General features: G+C 36.3%; 1 protein-coding gene across 1 annotated transcript in view; it reads right to left on the bottom strand.

Annotated features, from left to right (window-relative positions):
- LOC119832432 overlaps positions 1-22,457 on the bottom strand; it is a 37,253-nt gene that overhangs the window by 10,643 nt on the left and 4,153 nt on the right. The window contains exons 3-11 of the mRNA XM_038356103.1: positions 8,980-9,003; positions 7,440-7,719; positions 6,949-7,016; positions 6,506-6,712; positions 5,864-5,994; positions 5,456-5,588; positions 4,935-5,050; positions 650-4,238; positions 432-567 (exon numbers count right to left, since the gene is read on the bottom strand). Of these exons, the coding sequence (XP_038212031.1) occupies positions 432-567; positions 650-4,238; positions 4,935-5,050; positions 5,456-5,588; positions 5,864-5,994; positions 6,506-6,712; positions 6,949-7,016; positions 7,440-7,719; positions 8,980-9,003 (4,684 nt within the window). The remainder of the gene's footprint in view (positions 1-431; positions 568-649; positions 4,239-4,934; positions 5,051-5,455; positions 5,589-5,863; positions 5,995-6,505; positions 6,713-6,948; positions 7,017-7,439; positions 7,720-8,979; positions 9,004-22,457) is intronic.

Genomic DNA, 22,457 nt, shown 5'->3' with positions numbered 1-22,457 from the left:
GGGAAGTCGTCAAAAATATATGTAACGTTCAAACGAAAACTACTTGACTGCATTCAAAAATCCTTTCACCATTACATAGCTGCAACATCACTCAGTGATACAGGGCTTAATAGCTTATGCTATTATAAAATGTTCACGACGAGATTGAAAGATTATGTTTGAAGGTGGATCATATAAAAATTCATCTGAATTATAAGAGTACATGTGTGGTTGAGGTTTTCGTAAGTACTATGAATTCTTCACAAGTATATTTTAATACATTAGGACCTTTGTCGTTTTAAAGAAAATCTTTGAAGGGAGGTAGTGGTCAATAAAGCACCATTATTGAGATTCAAACTCAAATCTGAAAGTTTATTACTTTATACTTCTTCTGTAGCGAAAAATTAAATTATCTTCATTAAACCAATGCACAAAATTTAAATAGTACTCACAATTATCATCATTCTCATAGGCGGACAGCTGGTACTTAGTTTCCTCAGCGATGGGGCTGAGAGCGCCGTACGTCACCAACAGCTCTGGCGGTGGCGGTAACTCTGTCCATGACGCGGCCGGTTCGATTCCTGCAACCTGAAAGTAAATAGAATAAAAATTAGAAACGTATAATAGGAAAATACTATAAAGTAAACGGCAGTTAACTCATTCTATATACCTGAGCTAATGGCAGTTTCAATTCCAATTCATTTCGTAATTCCTTCATTCTCTCCTCATCAATGACGCTATTCTCCGGCGCGTCCTCAACAGAGCCACCGTTTCCCGCCAAATATGACTCCGGCAATGCGTCGTTCGATCGAGACATAGTTTCATCTAATGCTACTTCTTCTAACGGTCCGGAATATTCAATATTCATATTATTTTCATTTTCAGCCATGGCCAACTTAGTTGTCATTTCCATTTCTATTTCGTTTATATCAATATTCTGTATCGGTTCGTTCGCATCGAGTTCTGTATCGACTAAATATGTTGGCTGAGACGTCGAGGCTAGAAAGTTGCCTGGAGAATTAGGTGGAGTCGATGGCGAAACGCGCTTTTCAGTAGTCGACGTCTCATCTGTATTATTATCAGGCGATTCGTAGGCAACCGGTTTCGCATCACTCGTTGACGGATCGTTGTATTGCAAATCGTCATGCAATAAATCAGGCACTTCGTTCAGAAAGTTACCATCGCGTAGTGGAGATGGCGTTTCGAGGTTTATTTCGCTAAAGTTCGATGAGAATGCTAACAGTTCCTCTTTCGGCAAATCTACAAGGTCGATGCCCGACTTTAAACCTTTGTATAGCTCCAGTGTGCAATTTTCAAACGGACCCAAAACTACGGAACTGTTTTCGTCGTACGTGTCTGTGTGGTGACTTTTAGTTGGAGATTCAAATGGGCTTAAGCTTTCCGGCACACTTTTCTGTTCCAGTTTCGTTAATGTTAACCCTGGACCGTAATCAGGTAAGATAGCAGCATCCACAAGTGTTTCATTATCTGCTGTATCATCGATGACATTTTCTACGGAACTATTACTACCTAGAGGCGTACTCGAACATACACACTCATCTTTTAATTCATTCACATCTTGAAATTCGACATCTCGACTACTCAGAATCTTTTCTGAATGCAAAAAGACATCCATTTCTCTGATCACATTTGGGAGATCTAAATAAACCGTTGATTCGTTTTTTCCACTACCACAAGCAATCGATTCCGCATTGGAAATTTCCATATAAGTCGACGGTGTGTCATGAATATTTTCTGTGTTTTGAAATATTTCATTGTTTGTGTTACTTGAAAAATCCATATATACCGTACTCTCTGTAGAATGTTCATTTAGCCCCATTTCATTTACCAATTGCAATGATTTATACTGGACTGTTGCTTGATCCTCTACACTTTCATCAAATTGGGAATCTGATAAAACTAATTCGCTACTAGTGTTTTGTACTGTTTCAGGTGTATAATGTTGTGATTTAATGATATTTTCATGAAATTCTATAGCATTTTTTGTATCAATGGATGCACTATGAGTTATTTGTACTGAATCAGGAAGCTCTGAAATATTCGTTACATTTTCTAAGTTTATTTGTTTCACTTCTAATAATGGCGCACTTTCTATATCAAGTGGTTTTTCAATCAACTCTTCATTCGAGATGGAACTGTGAAAAGTACTATCTAATGGCAAAGTTGTTAGCGGATTAATTTCATGACCAATGGCTTTGTTGGTGTCACTAGGTATGACGTCGTTTTCAATTTGTATATTAGCGCTTTCACTTAAACTAAGGTTATTACATTCAACTAAGTTTATATTTCTATTAGCAGGAACAGGCATTTCTGCATTCAATTCCATTTCTTTATTGCTATGAAATGATTCTTCAAAATTCAAAGCATCACTTTCATTATCAGTTATTGGTATATTTAGTAATTGTTTTTTGATATTTATTTCACTAAATTGCTTTTCTTGTGCCTCTCTTTCGGTTATTAAAAATGTTTCAATGTTTCCATAATCAGGAAGTACTTTTTTATCTATAGAAAGATCACTTTTCGATGGACTATAGTGAAATTTTTCGACAGCTGATTCGTCCGTCAAAGTTGGATGTCTAATATCATCTGCTTTGGCTTCAAGAGATTCAACTTGATCAGGCATCACAATATGCTTATTTTCAGCAGTATCTGTTTTATCACACACAGGAACAATTTTATCAAATGTTTTGATATGTATGCTCACATCGGATTTCAATGGTAAATGTTCTGGCTCTATTTTATTAATTGAGACATTTCCTCCATTAATGTCTATATCTTTTTGATGCAATTTATTTGCATTATTTTCAACTTCATGTGTCTGTAAAACATTATACTCTAAATTATTATAACCTTCACTTAGTGCTGACGTTTCTGATTTTTCTATTTCACTATCACTTACATAGCTAAGATTCTTACTGACTAGAGGAGTAACTAAAACGTTATCAATGTTTTTATCAGAATTATTATCCAGCATCGGTATTTCCTCATTTCCCACATTTTGTAATATACCTTGTTCCACATTTGAATCACTTATCGAAATTACTTGTTCTAACTTATCAATTCCTTCGCTTGGCATTATATCTACTGACTTAGTTTGTTCCGAAGTATCAGTCCTTAAGTTAATATTACTATCGTGCGATGTACAGTCTTTTTTATTTCCCATTCCATTACTTAAACTAGGTATTGTGGCTTCACATAATTCCTTCAGCTTAGGTACATTTATATCACTATCTTCTAACTTACTATCGTTTGGCAATTCATTATCGTGAGGCAAAGATTGTTTATTCTCATTAACTAAGCTAATATTTTGATCGTTTGTAGGAGATTCATTAAAGTTGGTGGTGAAATCTTTAATTGGCGTTTCGGGTGTTATATTTTCTAGTGTGTACTGGCTGGTGCTGTCGCTGTGTCGTTCGAAGGAATGACTCAAAGTGCCTATCGTATCACGATCGACGTCATCTTCGCATGTTTGGTTTTCTTCTGATTTAGAATCAAATCCCATTTCAAGAATATTCTGGAAATTTCTAATACCCGGTGATTTGACGAGACTCGTTTGCATCGGGTAATCCTTCTTGCACTCCAAGCTCAAATTATCCCTCGATGGGCTGGCTTGATGGCTCGACTCTGAACTTGATGTTTTTTCTGAATTCAATATATTATCCAGGTTCTTTATTACATCGCTTACGTCTTTAAAATAGCTGACGTCATCTTGACTACCTGTGATTATATCTTTCAGCCACGGATCGACTGAGCTATCAGAGCGATCTTGCTCTTTTTCTTCTAGGCCGATATTACCTTGATGGCAATCCATGGCGGCCGCTTCGTTGTGAGTCAGGTAGATATTTCCAACGTCTTCAAAGGAGCCGTGGAGGTTTGTTAGGCTATCTGACTTAATTTGTACCGAAAGAGGATCTCTATCGGACATGATGCTGCTGGATCGTGAAACTGCTGTATCACCAACACTGAGGGAGTCTGGTAAAGTATGTGCGCTTTCGAATTCTGGGTCGGACCCGAATTGTGAGTCTGTAGAAGTGGATGGAGCGTGTACTATGGCGACGTGTTCATCTACTTTGGGAATGGTATTAGGTTTGAGTCTCTGCCAGCGTTCCTCGAAGTGCGAATCATCTCTGTCTGATCGCGAGTGTGTCGTATGAAGGTGGTTTAACAACGCGTGAACTTGAGTTGCTGTAGGCCGGTTTTCTGGCACTGGATTCCAGCAAAGCTGCATCACTTGGTATCTGCAATAATAATTTTTATAATAAAAAAACATTTACTATATTCTTTATTAATTGCTCGATATTACGAAAATACTTTTCGGATCTTTTTAATATTAATGCAATCTATGTTCGTCACATATTATTGCAGTAGCGGTAATTTTCAGCGACATGTGCATTTTCGAATTTGCTTCTTTCCAGAACTTGAATTACTGCATAAACCCTCCCGCCATAAGAAGCGTATATTTTATGACTGGACTGATGATTTATGCCAATTATTTTAATAATATTGAAAAGAGGATGGCACTGACGATAAATGATAATGTTGATGACAAAGATAATAACACGAGAGATAATCAAGATTTCAGAAATAATGATAGCAATGATAGAATGATGAACCGACTGCAATTTTCAAAATCAAATCAAAATTTGGTACGTAGATAGCTGGTCAACTGGAATAACACATTTTTCAATAGCAATTTTTATCCTAATATGTCTACGGGATACGGACTTAGGCGGGTGAAACCGCGGGGTACAGCTAGTATGTAATAATGGTAATAACGTAGAAGCTAGCAACGTTTATGTACATCCTGATAACGGAGATAATGACAAAACTTATGTAGCAATGTAGAAGCTAAAGCTAAGCTAACAAGAGCGACGAGGATGCTGATAACGATGATGAAAAGGATAGTGACGGTGAGGGTGACGACTCAGACTCACAGGTGCGCGCGGTAGGGGCAGGGCAGGTGCGGCGGCGGCGGGCGGCGCGGCGGCGGCGCGCCCCACGCGCACACCTCCCACACCACGCCCCCCAGCGCCCACACCTCGCTCCGCGCCTGCAAGCGTCACAAGCGTATTACCAATAGTAGCGTATAATGCGCTTATATTACGCAATTCTGTAGCTCTAACACATCTGCACGTGAAGAACGTGCCTAATGTGCGTTTACGTGCAGATACTCTATTAGTAGTGCGACGGCGTGAGCGCGCGTTCCGAGATACACGCGTTTTTCATTCTGTTACTGCATGTGACAGACACATTGATATGTTTTCGAAAATATGAAAAATGAGCTCATTTTATGGTTTGGACAATTGGCTGTAATATTATGTTAAAATTATATTGTCCCGTTCTATTTAAAACACACGTTAGTCTCTTGGCACATTACTAAGAACTACAGTATTACCAAGTGATTTTAGCGCGAGAAACAAACATTTTAATATCGATACATAAAACAATAACTCACAGTATGCACCGGCGGGTGTCTGTTCGCTTCGGGCGCGGTACACTCGTGCGCGGGCTCGCGCTCGCTATACTGGCCCAGTACCGCGCGCACCGACTCCGTACCGCGCACTAGCACCGTACCGCTCCACAGCGTGCTGTCCGTACATTATGATGGTTTTAGAGACACCTTACTTTTGTACATTTATTACTAAGACTTTTCTATTCGTACGTCTATCCCCCCACCCCAGGTTGAATTTTAGGAACGTGGAATATTCAGAGATGTTGAATTTGTGGAAAAACATACATAATATGTAATTAGATTTACATAGTTCGATTCGTTAATATTTATTTATTTGTCGTTATCAATAACGTCAAAATAAAGCTGAAATTTAAATTTAATAAACACGATGGAACAATACAAAAATCTTACCCATAAAGAAATCCTCTTGAGTGCAAATGCGCCAGGCCCGAGCTGACGTCACACATTAATTGCAGAGGCACACCACTCTCATTCAATATGGCCATTTTGGGACGGTTCGTCTCTAGGTACTGTTGAAGATCCTACAAGGTAAAAAGCCAGTATATTTTTAATGGCTCTCTGTGAGTCTGATTTGTTAAATATTATTGTTACCATACTGTTAATAAGGGGATAAAAGAATAAAGAACTTTCTACTCTCTAGTAAACCTAGAGTAAAAATAATAATTCCTCAATACATATATCATGTCCATTGTCCATGTTACACAATAATATTTTTTCAAATTGTAATCTTTTTTATCAACAATTTGGGGTTACCGCCAAACTTCTAGTACTCTCTGAGGTTGCTGAGAGAATAACGAACGAGCTATCTATAGCTTCTTCGAGTTTCATACTTGTTACCATTTTTGTGTATGGTACAATCTCGTTATTTCCAAACTACTATTAATAAACTCACGAACATCCTGTAAGGCACTTCGCCACGAACGGCAGAACATTATAGTGGCTAATATCCGCAGTACACTATTGCTTCGTCCAATTACATATTTACCATATTGTCTATGGTACAATTCCAATATATTCCAAAAATAAACTCACCATAGAGCACAGCTCGAACATCAGCAGCCAAGGGTCCTCAGTGAGGCACTTGGCCACGAACGGCAGAATATTCTCGTGGCTAATGTCGCGGTACATCCTAGCTTCGTCCAGAAACCGCGCCTTGTCTTCTAAACTTGCGTTTTGATTTAATATCTTCACTGCTACTGTTGTTGATGAGGGCCCATCTTCTATTTCACCTTCCACCACCTGAAGAGGGTGATGGGTAACGGCGTGAATATTGTGGTATAATGTAACCATTGCAGAAAGAGTTTTTATATGGTAGTCATTATGGTACGTGTAAATACTATTTGCGCTATAACCTTTAATTGCACAAGTTATAAAAAGAAAACTAATTTTTGTAGCTATTGAAAAGTTTCAAAAATTATCAAATAAACTTTTAAGAAATTAAGATTCGTAATGGTAATAGTTTTAATCATAGTTACCCTGCCAAACCATCCTCTTCCTATTTCCCGAAGGTACTGTAGTTGACTCCTCGGGAAGTCCTCCCCACCTATAAGACATACACATGAATCGTGAATAAATGAATATAAAACTAGCTCAGTTACGGCATAACAATACGAATTATTTAGTCGACCGCTTATAGAAAGCCTATTCAAGTCAAAAGCTGGTCTAGACCAGAAGTTTTCTCGGCACAATAAGGTGAAATTTATTACACGTCGTTGAATATTGTTGAATAGTCGTATAAACGTCTTTATGGGAATTCCATATGTATTTTACAAGAACTGCCATTTCTTCAATAAATCAATGACAGTAATTTTCTTTATGTCGTTTTAAAGGAGTCTTAAATATTGTTTGTGCAAATCTATTAAATGTTTTGTCTGCTCTAGGTAGAAAGGTCTGAACACCGGAAGCTTGAAAGATCGGTTCAAAAATGGACACCTAAAATGAAGAACAGCCACTTCTTTCCACTCACCGAACCAATCAGCGCATCTTTCCAGCGGATCGAGCACGCGTATCCCGGACGGGAGCGGCTCGAACTCCACCACCGAGTCCCTCACTCGATTCCTCTCCTCGTTCTCACTTATTATGTACGCCGCCGCGTTGTTGTTCGCGATGTTCTGCATCTCTCGCAGCGAGATCGGCCCGTTGTTGTTGTCCTCGCTGATGTTGTTGTTGACCGGCTCCGAGAAGCCGGAGTCGGGAGGTTGCGATCGGCGCGCATCGTGCAGGTGCGTCGCACTCGCTGTGAATAACTGTTGAGAGGATATTGCCTTAAATGGCTGGGAATAAATGTCAAATTGCAAAAATACGTACAATGGTTTGCGACGTTTGCCTTTTATATGATGTCTAAAAAATGGCATGGAACAGATACAGAAAATAGTGATGATGACGCATATGATAAAGAAAACAGAGAGAGGCACGGTGAATACAACAGAATAATAGTGATGAAAGTGGATGCGATATTATCATGACTAGCCAGATGTATTTATACATATATATTTACAAAAATAATCCGTCAATATTCCAAATTATTGATTCGGATAAAACATTATCACTATAAGAGATTTCAGGGTGGAAAGAATCTAATCAACCCCAATAACTTAATTATAGACCGAACGACTGAAGTGCTAAATATAAAAAGTACATAAAATAGAATTTGCAAGCGAAGCCTTTAAAGTACTCTTGGTACAATTGCAAAAATTACATCTTGTAGTGGCTATTAGGAAGCACTGAGCTGTTAACAAGTCTGCGAGCCTACCCACCACCTACACAACTTTGTACAATATTTCATGTCGATTTATTTTTATTTTTTTTTATTTTCAACGTCTATTTATTACTTATTTGTATGATTGTGCCTACATAATTTGATACGTAACAGTGCACTAAGATTGATGAGACGGTGATGAAGTGATAGAAAACAGAAATGCATAGATAGCACATGCATAATCCGAATTATATGTAACATGTTGACTTATTGATAAAAATTTAAGAGAATGATAATATGAATATCTGTGGTAGGTTCAGAAGTGCGTCTTTACCGCGCTTTTTTCATTTATTGAGTATCGCAAATATCTATGAGGTATGTATGTACTTCATGACTTTAACGACTAAACTAATATTGAAATTTTCAAAATTGACACACCGTTATCAAACGAGGTCTTCACATAAAGAGTTCAAGAGATATACTGAAACGAAAGCTCGTATCAAATAACATTAATAAAAAAACACCTGTATATAAACAGTACATTTGTGAATTAATCAGCATACGGATGCTCATTAATTATGGTGACTCATAAGAACAATCATTCAGGTATCGCCTTATAAAAAAAAACTACCGTATAAAAAAAACTAATGAACCATTGATAAACATCCTATCTGTTTAGCATAACGATTCGTGAATGGCGGCTTTATTGTAAACACTAAACATGGAAAAAAAAAAGGCAAAATAAAACAGCGATGAAGCAACGACATCTATGGAAACGATAAAATACATCCATAGTGATAATTAGTACCTGATTGTCGGTCCCTTCGTTCGGCTGGAGACAAGAAAAGATGAATAAATATGTGACGTAATTACTTAGATCTAGACACGTGTATCGCAGCGTAACTTCAATATTTTACAACACACAGTACATACTAAGGAGATAATATAATAGCTTATTAAAATACATATATGTAATTATATATCTATAGCCTTGGATGGAGGACTATTACAGCATCGCATTGTAATTTGTAATACGTATCGAATGTGACAAACCATTATGTAACTTATTTATTTCTTATTGTTGTATCCCACCAATATCATAAACACGAAAGTTTGTAGAATGTATGGATGTATGTTTGTTAATCTTTCATGCAAAAACAGCTGATCGGATCTGTGTGAAATTTGGTACACGCAGAGTACAGTTCTTCTATTTCTTTAGATCGAGCGCGCTTCCCTAGAAGGTACGTGTTCACAGTTCTATTGAAGACCTCTAGAAAGAAAGAAAGAAGGAAGCACGAATCAAACCCTTACGGTTCGAATAATAAAAAAAAGTCACACAATATTCTTATATGTAGTAGTGTGAATTTAATCCTCGAGTGCAAGATTCAGTTTCACTAACGAATAGACCAACCGGGTCAAAAACCTCTCTCTCTACTACCATTCTTTAATAGAAGTAAAAACTAGGCTATACAAAAAAACTTTTATTTATCATTTGTAAGCGTCTATTTACAGTTATTAAAATTACCACGTAAAACTAATTCAATAAAGTCGTTGAAAATATTTTTAATTAAGTGTAATGAATTCAGAAATCCTGTTGGTTAATCCTCCACGCTTTGAGTTTAACTGCCATTGACCTAATTGAAAAACCACGTTTAATATAAGCCAATATTAAAATTCATTTATAAGGCTGAGCTTTGGTGGATCAGTTCGTGTAAAAAATTGATAAGCCGCGCTTTTTATTTGAAATTTCAGCTACAGAATGTAGTTAAATACGCGACCGATGGAATGTTCGATAAAAATGAGTCATGTATCAAATTGGCTAAATGAAAATGGCAGTTTTCAGAGGCTCAAAGCCATTAGTTACACCGCACCCAGTGCCGGCGCGACCATCCCTGTTCATCGAACGTTGCACATGATATATTGGAAACTTTTTGTGAATCTCTTTTCATGCGCTTATTAAATTACTTCAAACGGGGGTAATGTCTTCAGAATTATCTACGTAAGCATAGTAAGATTTATTTACGGAGTAATATGTGATATTCTTAGATAATACTAGCTGATCCGGCAAACGCTGTTCTGAATTACACTTATCATTTAAGGGTATGAAAAATAAATCTTGGCAGTTTCTCAGATCTAGCCTATATGAATACAAAATTTTATGAGAATCAGTCCAGCCGTTTCGGAGGAGTTTGATTAATAGCAGTGGTGGCTCAGTGGTGAGGACCTCGAACTTCAATATCGATCGGTCGGGGTTCCATATGACATGGGGCATGTGGGAATGAATATTGCGACCCGGAAATTTTATATATATTTTGGTTATATAAAATAGCTTATTATTTATTTCCCAATAAAAAACTTATTGTAGGTTACAAATATTTGCTTTCAAATATATATATAATAACTTAATACGTTCAAACGAGATTCAGCAACCGGAGCCGAACTAGGATAGGTATTTCGACTTAAAGCACTATCTCCCCTGGGTTACATTTGATTGCATTTTTTAATTATGAATATTTCTTCATTATTGTGAGTGATTATTAGTGGTCAGATCCTCTATTTGCATAGTACATATATCCTATTTCCTTGTTGTGTTTTCATAACGTGAGTATTTCACATTAAAAGGTTATCCTTTAATAAGAAAATATTATATTTCATCATTATTAGACATTATTAGATTGAAAATATCTCCATTTATAATTTACAAGGACATCTCTTACGAAAATGCCTTCATAAGAAATATACAAGAAACCATTTTATTTACATAACATAAAATATCTACATTTGACAATGTACTGGGCAATGTATTCAGTTTTTTCTATTAAGGCAGAACAATATTTTTATTCTGTCTGATAAGTAGATTTTTAGGATAAGCCAACGAGTCAATTACATGGTGTATCTATCGTGCGAACGGGGACATAATTAACATGTATTGCAAGCGTTTATGTAATACAAATGGTTATATACCAACACGCGAAGTCTTATGAATAAATGGTAAAAATAAATGTCTATAAAAACCCTCTTTGAAATTGTGGTGTAACGTAACAATACTATTCGATTCAATGATGAAGATTTCTACACATACTCTTGCAATATATCGGAGATAGTTGAATAAGAATTGCTAATTCAATGGCGATTTTTCACTCCATGTTTAAAACTAACCTATCCGTCTCATTAAGTTTGCATAATTGAAGATTTCACCTTTAATATGTCAAAACTCAAGCAATAAGGACACTTTATCGAAATGGTTGTTTACGGGGATTTTAAATACGTATAAATAGGTAGTTAAGAGTATTGATTATAGCATATGAGTTGTCTATAAATATTTCCTGCACCAAATACTTATCCATATAAATATTTACAAACAACGTTGTCACGGAAAACTGAACGCACAGCATTGTGTGTAAACAGTTATACAATCAAACATAAAAAAATCATCACGCCCATAGACTCGCGCATTGTGAACCCGTGCGTTGCGACAACAGATCAACAATGGAGCGAACCTTGCGACAACGACAATGCGATTCGATGATGATCGACGTGTTCGACGAATTGAACTGCAATTCGATTCATGGGGTTTTTTGGGTTCGCCGTAATAGAGTTCGAAATGAACACCGTTCCGTAAAGATTCATGATTTATTTCTTATACATGTAACGTCTTCAGAAATTTATGATTCCAGTTGCAAGAACGCAATAAGGAATCGTACAAGATACGTAGAAAAAAAATCACATAACTACTGAGTATGGTTTAAAAATATTGATAAACACATTTTTTCACAACAGAGCAATCAAGTATGATTGATAATGATTCTGTGTAGCAGAGGAATTCAGGTGAATTGCCAACTAATAATAAATTACCTACTTCCTCGAACCGCAGAAAAAATGTTTACGTCATTCTAGGAACTATAGATAGGGTTGTAATATATGTATTTCGTATTCATCTTTTGAACCTCTGTCTAGAATAATTTCAGACTGACGTCAATTAAGTGTATTAATTTAATTTTTGGCGTAAAATTAGTAATCATTACATTTATTTAACCCTCAGTTATAGTACTTGTAAAACAGATAAAAAGCCAGGACATAGAAGTCCTTCGAGCCCGTCACACATTTCACTTCTGGTACTAGGGCAAATATTTAACAATTGTGAATATTCCTTGATAAATAATCATTCGATCCATCTATGATATGATATGAACGATTTATTAAAACACCGACTGTTTAGTAATATTTAATTGAAGACGTAATAAACTTTTCTCAAAGAGCCATCCAAAAATAACTCCAAAAACACCGTGCAAGATTCTGCGTACAAAAAGCCAAACGCAACCAACCCCAATAGCATTAAATAGCCTTACAGGAAAAATACTTTTAGAAAAACACTTTAACAATTAAATCTATAACAAAAGTTTGAAAATAACGAGGTAAGAATTTTAGGTCTCATCCGTTTGCGGTATTATACATAGTATACACTTCAGTTTTTCTCAAAATTGAAAAAAAAAAAAATTACATTAACTAGCATAGCATTGATGTATGTATAGGATGAGTACAGTTCATATTAATCTCTGAATGTAAATATGAATTGGTTGGAAACGCGTTGGTCTCGTTAAAACTCGAGAATGGTTGGACCAATTTGGGATAATCGTGTAGGATTGCAGACGCAGGTTCAAAACTGAGAATCGTAAATTAGAAGTAACGCAAACAATTTTTCATTTCTCTTTATAATCATTTTTTATTATGTAGGCAATAATATAATAAGATAAAGGTCTTTTTTTATTACTATGCTTCTGTAAATGATAAAAATATTGTTTAAAAAATTCTTATCTACGTAGGTACCTTACTAAGGTTCAATATGTAGGTAGGTACATTCTAGAAGTTGTCAGGTAATCGAGCAAAACGGGGCAAAAATTGCACTCCCCGCTCAATGGAAATACACGTGAACACCGATCGAAAATAGAATCGATATTAAAGATATTGTTTTCGTGCCAAAATAATTCGAATAGCGATGTGGACATTGACGCGGTTTCAAAATTTTACAAGTTGACCGCAAGACGGCGAGATATCTATATAAAAAGAACAATGCAATTTATAATAGAAACAATAATGTTACTGTATGAAAACAAATTATAGGCAAATATCGTCAATGAGTTCATTTTCAGGTACGAGTGATACATGTGAAACAGTCGATACAAAAGGAATGCAATGGTAGAAAAAAAATTCAAAATAATCTATCTATTGTGGATATCTTTTTGGGCTCATGTGAGAAAAAAATAACATAATTAGTTTTAACAAAACACAGAACCGTCCTCAAATTGTCAGAACTAAACCAAATTAAAATGGGAGCTATCAAATAAAAAAGAATAATAATGGTGAACCGATTGGTTCACCCAGTAACAAATTAATATATTTAGTAAGCACTCGAATTGATAACCTCCTCCCTTTTTGAAGTCGGTTAAAAACAAATAACAAAACAGTATCCCAACACCCTTCACGACCACGATAGCTCGTCATGAGATACAAAGGCTAAAAAAAAATTCAATTAAAATCCTGTCAAGAACAGCAAAGCTTTTTAACCGCGCAACAAACTATTTTTACATCCCTAATGAACCCTCGTAATGTTAGTATTTTGCTTCGAAACTGATGTTAATTTTAATTTTTTTTTCTGAATAAATAAAATACATTCATTTATATTCAAATTAAACTCGGCATAGAATTATCATTATAATCCCAAAACATTCAATTACATTCCATCCGTTTTACAATTACATTTTTGTTTTTTTGTTTTACAGTTACAATTTTTATTGTGGGAGTCGAGCACGCTTCGGCACGAATTGGGCCAGCTCGCACCGGGGAAGTACCACACCCCCACAGAAAACCGGCGTGAAATAGTGGCATGCCACTGCGTTTCGTACGGTGAGTGGGGGAGCCGGAGGCCCGTTTCCTTTTCCTCACCCGTCCCAGTCCATTCCTTCTTTCCAATCGTTAATCCATTCCTTTTCCCTTACCCCAAAAAAGCGGGCAGCGCATTCGCAGAGGATCTACCTCTGCGAATGTTCATGGGCGGTGGTGATCGCTTACCATCAAGCGAACCACCAGCTCAGTTGCCCGCTATGACATAAAAAAAAAAATCCTCTTTTGGCTGATTAAACATACGCCGATTCTCGACGGCTCGCATCGTTCATAAATAAAAATAGCGGAATTTTCTAGACGTGTACGCTTTTGGACATTATTCAATTACCCTAAAATGGGACCGGCAGACAATACGCGCGATGGCTTGTGACATTGCGTCGTCCTTCCAACGTTGCGTTCCCACGCTTCGGTAATAGGATTTCAATAATGAAATGTACGTACCGTGCCTAAACGGCGTAGTTCACAATTTCACCTCCATATACATGGTCTATTATAGGCAATATCGATTGGACAAATGCATTCTTTAAAACCGATAACATATATGTTATACGCAGAAACTTATAAAGAATATTAAACGCCGAGTCTACACTGTTAGGCAATTAATTAATGACTTGCTCGGGGGAAGTGCCGCGCCTAATCTTTTTTCATTATTAAGTATGCTTTTATATACTCAGGACGAAACGCGAACGTTATTGATAAAGATTCGTGTATGAATCGAATCATTCATACAACGGCGTAATTAAAAGCTTATCATTCAAAGCATGCAGCAAGTGTATAATTAGTAACGCCATAACAATAAGTAATTCATAACATGTTTATTCGAATTAAAAAGAGTACTGTAGTTAACAACACGGCTTCAAGGGGAGCACGTGCGCGCGTACACTGTAATTAGTGGTATAACGTGTGTAGGTTGGTATAGCGAGTGACTCACCGGCACTAACCGGCTGATGCGCTTGCGCAGCCGCGCAGTATCTTCTAAGGTTACTTTAGCAAAAAGTCAACAATAGATACATTTTATTAGACTCTTAGGCTGGAAAAACAATGGGGTTTTGTAAAGAGGATGTGAAATCTTTTTCACATGGTCACAAACAAAATGGCTAATTCCTACAAAATGAGATAACAGTAGCATAATTGACTTTAGATTTATCGTGATGTTTTTTAATTAGCATCCGTATACGACACATTTTATATAACACGGCTGCCATAGTGGTAATACATGGCAGTAAGTAGCTGGAACTCGCGGCGTTACTCGTGTGGTATCCAAGCAAGACTAACCTATGTGTTATTTCAGATCTATCTCTGTACCAAATTTTATGCGTATTCGATCAGCTGTTGTGGTGTTAAAGTAAAATATTGTAGTATGATGGAGGATTATTATCATTACATGACATATAGAAGATTGGTTTCCTTGCTATTTTTTTATAGTTCGAATTGTGTTTTGCCATCATAAAGTGTAAATACGTATTTGAAGGCAATGCACGCATCTTAGCCAAGGTCACAATTGTGCAACTTTACATTCCTATTTGATAACTCCCAATTAATTTCAACATACACACATGGCTAGACTTTAGCAGACCAAAAGCAGCAGCGATAGTTACACATCTTGTGAATCTGTGGATATAAATGCTTTGCAATAAAATGGTTCCTTGATGCGTTTTATTACAACAATCAAGAGAGATACGTTCAAGAAGCATCTCAATATTCTCGCTGACGCGATGCGGGTGCAGGATATGAGCGCGACGAGAGACAACTATTTATAAACACGCCTTATCTCGATGACTAAGCGCACTTTAATTTGTACTAGTTAATAAACAAAGGTACGTCTTTACGCGTATATATATATGCGTAAACATTAACAATGCTATTTACAGAGGACAATATTCAGATTGTTTTTGTAAACATAAAGCTAATCTGTGAAGATAAAAAAAAATTAAAATAAACAATTGTTTATTATGAGAATCTGTTAAAATGGAACGTCTGCACAACGTGGCTTTCGGTTTTGTTGATGGTGCGGTTAATTTTCTCCATATTTAACACATCAGATATGAGATAGGGCAGAAGATAGAATAAGATTTTAGTGCTATTTTTCGAAGAGATGCACTAAACTATTAGCTAGAATTGTAAGATTTGCTATGGTATCATTGGTTTCATATCAAACGGTATAATAATTATTTGCTTTCAGCCCCGTGAAGTAAAAAAATCCTACAGGAACTAAATGTGTGCTTTCCTATGTGCAAACCTCACTCATACTCCAATGCACGTTTAATGATGCGCACAAATGAGCAAACAAAGTATGCTAAATGAACCAATTTGATGGTGGAATGAATTAGCACAATCATCTTGTTTATATAATGACGTCATTGCCTCGATCGGAAAATACTTTCCCGTGATCGCGATGCAATATTGTATAAACACTTAACGTAGGAAGTTCGTCTCACATGATGCTTAATTGTTAAATGGAACGGAACGGTCAATGAAAGCAGGGCGTCGATGTGACGTACGATATTGGATAACAGATGCGAAATAAAGGTCGCCGCACACGGGCCACACGCGACAACCATTAGACGAGATTTGTAGGGAAAGATTTACATCGTGTGGCGCCCACCGGCGTCAACCGTGTGTACCGAGTTCATGTAAAATGTATGAAAGCTACAGGAAATATGACGGTAGCGGCGTTTTCTGACACTGTGGCCGGTGGCCCGTGTGCGGGCACCCTTAAAGCAGAGAGGAAAAACAGCTGGAGTCGGGATAAATTTTTCGTTGTTTGTGAAGTTATAACGTACATGTGTGTACTACGACAGATCCCGGTCACAAAAACAACATGACTAAGAATAGAACAATGAACAAATCAGTTGGATCAGCTGATAAATGTTATTATGCGTATATACCATTCACAGGCGTCATATGGTTGAAAATGTTTTTCAAGAACGAATAATACAACCACACATATATGTTGTTCTTTTTGTTGTTATTGTATGTTCTAAATTTAATTTCATTTTATATGTAAAATTTAGCAAATGTCTCATCTCCTAGATAAAGATGAAATTTGCCATAAAAATCCCATTTGATTTCTTTATATGCCAGGTAAACACTTCACTTTCAATGCAATAGATTGGACACTTTCATAACTATAAAATGTTTCATATATCGCTCATTTCAACATCGGATGACCGCCATATTTCAAATGTCAAGACCAATCAATGTAGTGTCGGTAGTCTTTACATAGCCACATTTTTACATTTGAAATATTTCTGAACAAACCTACTAGTATTATAAATACGAAAGTTTGTAAAGATGTATGCGTGTTTGTTGCTCTTTCACGCAAAAATTACTGAACCGATTGCAATGAAATTTGGTATGTAGACAGCTGGACAACTGGACTGGCTAGGCAACTTTTTATGCCGATATTCCTACGGGATACGGACTAACGCGGGTGAAACCGCTGGGCGCAGCTAATATACTTATATAAGGAACAGTTTATATCGTAAACCGTAAACAAACTACAACTGTTAAAGAAACTACACCCACAACGCGTTCGCCACTCAACTGACTTTTAGACAAAACATATGAAAATCTGAGTCTTATATGACAATTCCGCAAAGCGATTAAGAGACAGAAAATTCGAAAACCACCCTTCACATTATTTTCCGAATTCCGCTTCGAAATCGCACCACCGCAATTAATTGATAACCGATAAAGGACGTCAAGTGTATAAGAGTCAACCTTTCTAAAAACTGACCTACCCCAAGGCCGTTTATATTAGCTTATCTGCTGATTCATCCGCTGTCAAGGCGTTCGTACTATCTGCGCTACGATACTCAAATTACGTTGATCGATCCACAAGGCCACTCTTTGATCTCATGATTTATTCACCAGTGCAATTTCTAGACCCATTAGTCATTAGATTACGACGTTGATGGTTGTTAATTCGGAGTACTACTTTATAAATACTCAATTCTGCTGATTATCTCATTTATTTATGTTTTTGTATTACCGTTCCACCATAGAGCAATGTTCTTATTTCATTCATTTAAACTATCTTATTTAATTAAAACGCTTCATAAATGTCCGGTTATAATTTACTTTCAAGCATTCCAACCTTTTACTCCACAGAAAAGTTTAAAACCCTCGTTGAAAGAACTCAGCTCTATATCTCAATCCTTTTCAATTTTATAGAAAAAGGATTTACCCATTGTACAGGTTATTCGTGAACATTTCGAGCGTACTCCGCATCCCTAAACCGGCGTCAACTTTTCTAATGTTTTAAGAGTTCACCGCTAGGTCAACAAGCCCGCATTTTACCCGTACATTACTCGGAGTAGTAATATGGGAGGTACAATGCGATGAAAACGTAGGGCACGTAGCTGGGGGCAGGGGTTGCCACCCGCGCGTGGAAAACAGAAAGGAAATACAATACGCGTTCGCAATTTACAGTCATAACCTAGTGTACTCATTAATATTAATATAGAAAAATGATTCCTAGAAATTCAAATACAGATTTTCACAGCTCAGGCTCAATAAAGCATATATTTATAATTAATACTTATAGTTACTGTAGGAACTTTTAAATTGAGTAGAAGTTCTACAATAAGTTTCATCGTGAGAGTTTCCTTAACATTTTCTATAAAAAAAAAACTTCACGTTACTTACTTCTCACATCTAATCTATGTTTCCGCGTAAATAATGTATACCAATTAAAAAGTTCGCATATATTTCATCTGAACTGTGGCAATCCTAGCTAAGATAGTTCATTTCGGGCACCCTGCCAAGCCGAAGCGCCACTGCGCCCACTGCATCGTCTGTCAGCGCCACGATAAATCTGCGCTCGTAAAATCTCTATTATCCCACCGCTAAGACATCGTTTCGCGTATCATCGGGCTAAAGACGAAACAGTCGCCGCGAATGTCTCGTGCGTAGTCTAGGGTTTTTAATGTGAAGCATCTCAAAGTCCAACGGTAAAGAATTCGCGAGGTGCTGTTATTTTTTTATGCGTTCCTCTAAGTACTTTATCGCGTTGTTGATACGCACATCGAATACGACGTTTTAATTAGAAATTATACATATATATATATCTACACAAAGCTTGAATTCATGTTTTTTTTTTTAATTTAAACACTTCTCCAAATTCTTTTATTTTCTCCGCCTCCCAAATGTATAAGACGGCTTACATTCAAAACTTCAGTCAACAAAGCCTCTTAACACATAAATCTAAAATACTATTGCAAGAAAATCTCATTCTATATAAGGTTATTAAGAATATTTTCGAAAAACAACATGAGAAACGACAATGAGACCGAGTCGTGATAAATATATCATTATCATTACAGGCGTCATTCGCGAACAAAATTACCCTTGATTAGAATAATAATAGAGCATTCCAAAGAAGACGAAGTTACATTTCTTTGGAATTAGGATATCTATGCACGCAACCTTCGTAGAGATCGTTGTGGGTTTCAAAATATTCCTGGAGAAAATGTAAGGGCTTAAAAGAGTCGCACAGAATGTAATAAGCTATTCTTTTCAGTGCATTGCACCCAAAAGAATGACCTCATTTACTAATGGAATATTAGCCCCTGTTACCTATAGCGCTTTTATATCCAGGCTCTGTTATCTTTCGCTCATATTCACTTCAAAAGGGATTCCGTCCTATTTAAATGTCTACCTTCGAATTTATTATCACTATGAACTACAACCAGTTTATTGTTTCAGTTTACATCCATGGTTGTAGCACCTCTGAATTCACATTCATTTTTGGTAAATAATAATAAATGAAGGAATCATACTACTGCACCGATATCACATATTCTTTCATCATTAGAAAGCTGCGTTTTCACTGTATCCTACTAATTCTACTAATATCATAAATGCGAAAGTTTGTAAGGATGTGTGTGTGTTTGTTGCTCTTTCACTGAAAAACTACTAAACTGATTGCAATGAAATTTGGTACGTAGACAGCTGGACAACTGGAATAACAAATGGGCTACTTTTTATCCCGATATTCCTACGGGATACGGACTTACGCGGGTGTAACTGCCGGGCGCAGCTAGTATTATCAATGCGAAAGTTTGTAAGGATATGTGTGTGTTTGTTGCTCTTTTACGCAAAAACTACTGAACCGGTCACAATGAAATTTGGTACGTAGACAGCTGGACAACTGGAATGACATATAGGCAACTTAAAAATTTTATCCCGATATTCCTAGACTTACGCGGGTGAAACCGCGGGGCGCAGCTAGTAGACTTTATATTATGTAGCACCAGCAAGCCGATATGGACCGCTAGTAAGTAGTTAATCAGTGATCACGTAAAGGTTTATTTATGGAATAAAAGGGTCAAAGTCAAGCACATGTTGTGTACATTCAGATAATAGATAAAGTTATCTGCTTACTTGAGATAAAAATGTTTGTGCTGCCTACGTAAGAAGCCATTAGAGATGGCGTCGGCACCGCGGTATGGCGAACGACGCGAGTTAGAATACTGTCTCATGATCGATTTTTTTTATTCTTCAAAATTTTAAACAGTCAATAGTACTGTTAGGTGATTATCAAGTTTTGAGCAGTATTTTAAATTTTATATTATTATTTTAAATCATGTTGAGTGGTTTTTATGATTATCATGTAATGTAAAGATCGAATAATTTAGTAATTCTGTGCAGTTAATCCTATTAATATTAACACTTGCAACAGCTTGTGGTATTTGTATGATATTACCACGCGAGTGACGCCGCGATATACAGCTGGTAGCCGAATAATATCTTCGACAATTTTGTATTTGCGTCCACTGTAATTACATACATAAAACATGTGAAGAGTAAGAATCTAAATGGACTGTAATCAAATCAATTTAATTAATTGTCATCAAACAAAGTAATTCATGGTTTCCTTAAAATAGAACGGTTCCCTTAATGCCTGGAAAAATACCAATTTATAAGTAATTCTAATCAACCAGAGTACTCTCGACACGCACATCCCGAATCCATTAAAAATAATCTCATAATTATTATTATAGAGGAATTGGGAAATTCCTTTTTTATTAAAAACTAGCTTTTGCTTGCGGCTTCGCACGCGTTCATTCGGAGTAGTTTAATAGATGTTATTAAATACATAAACCTTCTTGAATCACTCTATATATTAAAAAAAAAATCCCATCGAAATCCGTTGCGTAATTTTAAAGATTTAAGCATACATGGGGACATAGAGACATATAAAGCGACTTTGTTTTATACTATGTAGGGAAAAGGGTAAGGCGAAGAAATAAATTTGATTTTCTTTTAATGTTCTGTTGGTGTGACAAGGAAAGAAACTCGAATAAAACTATTGGTATCATGGTTCATAATATGTACCATATCAATATTATTGACCATAGCATATAAACAAAGTTTTTAATTTGATGTGTACAATGACTAACACAGAATGTATCCTAGACTGAGGAATTCATGATTTTCATTGATTAATTTCCTCTTAATCCTACAGAGGTTTTTAAGAAACTGCACATATTAAACCGTACAATAATTGCTATATTCATATATATAGCGATTATTATTAACTGTCTTTGATCATTCAAAGACAGTTAATAATATGACATGATCATGCAACATGAATAAAATTATATTCTTATCTTACGATTAATTCTTAGAATTGAGCAGTTTCTTGGTATTGTGATAAAGGCATAAGTGTTAATATATCTAAAGATCTTGGACTCGCTCTGAATGACGCTAGAAAGACCTCTGGCAACTAAAAATCAAACCCTACTAGGGAAAGATGGTTTTTCTTATTTCAAGATGTTGTGTACACCCATTTTTAGCGGTCATTTGAGAATTTGAAATATGATTCTATTCGAATTTTACAATAATCTAATCAACGAAAACAGGAATTACCTACTTCACTATAGCTATTCGTATAATAAACCGGATTCAACTTAAAAGAAACTAGATAAAAGCAAAACTATGGTCGTTCTAAATTCATCACTTTCTACGAGACAATGGTTGGAACCGAACAAATAATACAAAAAGCTTGCCCACCATCTGAATACCTACTTAAGTCGAGCAAAAACAGAATATTACAGCGGCGGTTCAGGTCTTTGTTTCCACTAATTACTTCCAGTACCCGCAACGTTGACACAACATTTTTAGCCACATTTTACAAGAGCGTAGACGGTGGCTCGAAATCTACATGCATTCAGCGGAGTAACGAAAGAAAGTGCGAGCCCCTAAATAAAAGTGGAAAAACTGTGCGAAATACGACTTCAGACCTTCATTGACGGGGTTCCAAATGACTCCTTTCCATTAAGCCTCGGTTTATTCTTAAGGGATGGAACAAAGACATGTATATGAAATATGCTTTCGTTAAACATTATTGAATACAACTACGAAGCTCCATGTTACATG

Source organism: Zerene cesonia, chromosome 15, assembly GCF_012273895.1.
Source record: "Zerene cesonia ecotype Mississippi chromosome 15, Zerene_cesonia_1.1, whole genome shotgun sequence".
NCBI lineage: Eukaryota > Metazoa > Arthropoda > Insecta > Lepidoptera > Pieridae > Zerene > Zerene cesonia.
The sequence above is the reverse complement of the archived record's forward strand: the minus strand, read 5'-3'. Positions and strand labels throughout refer to the sequence as shown.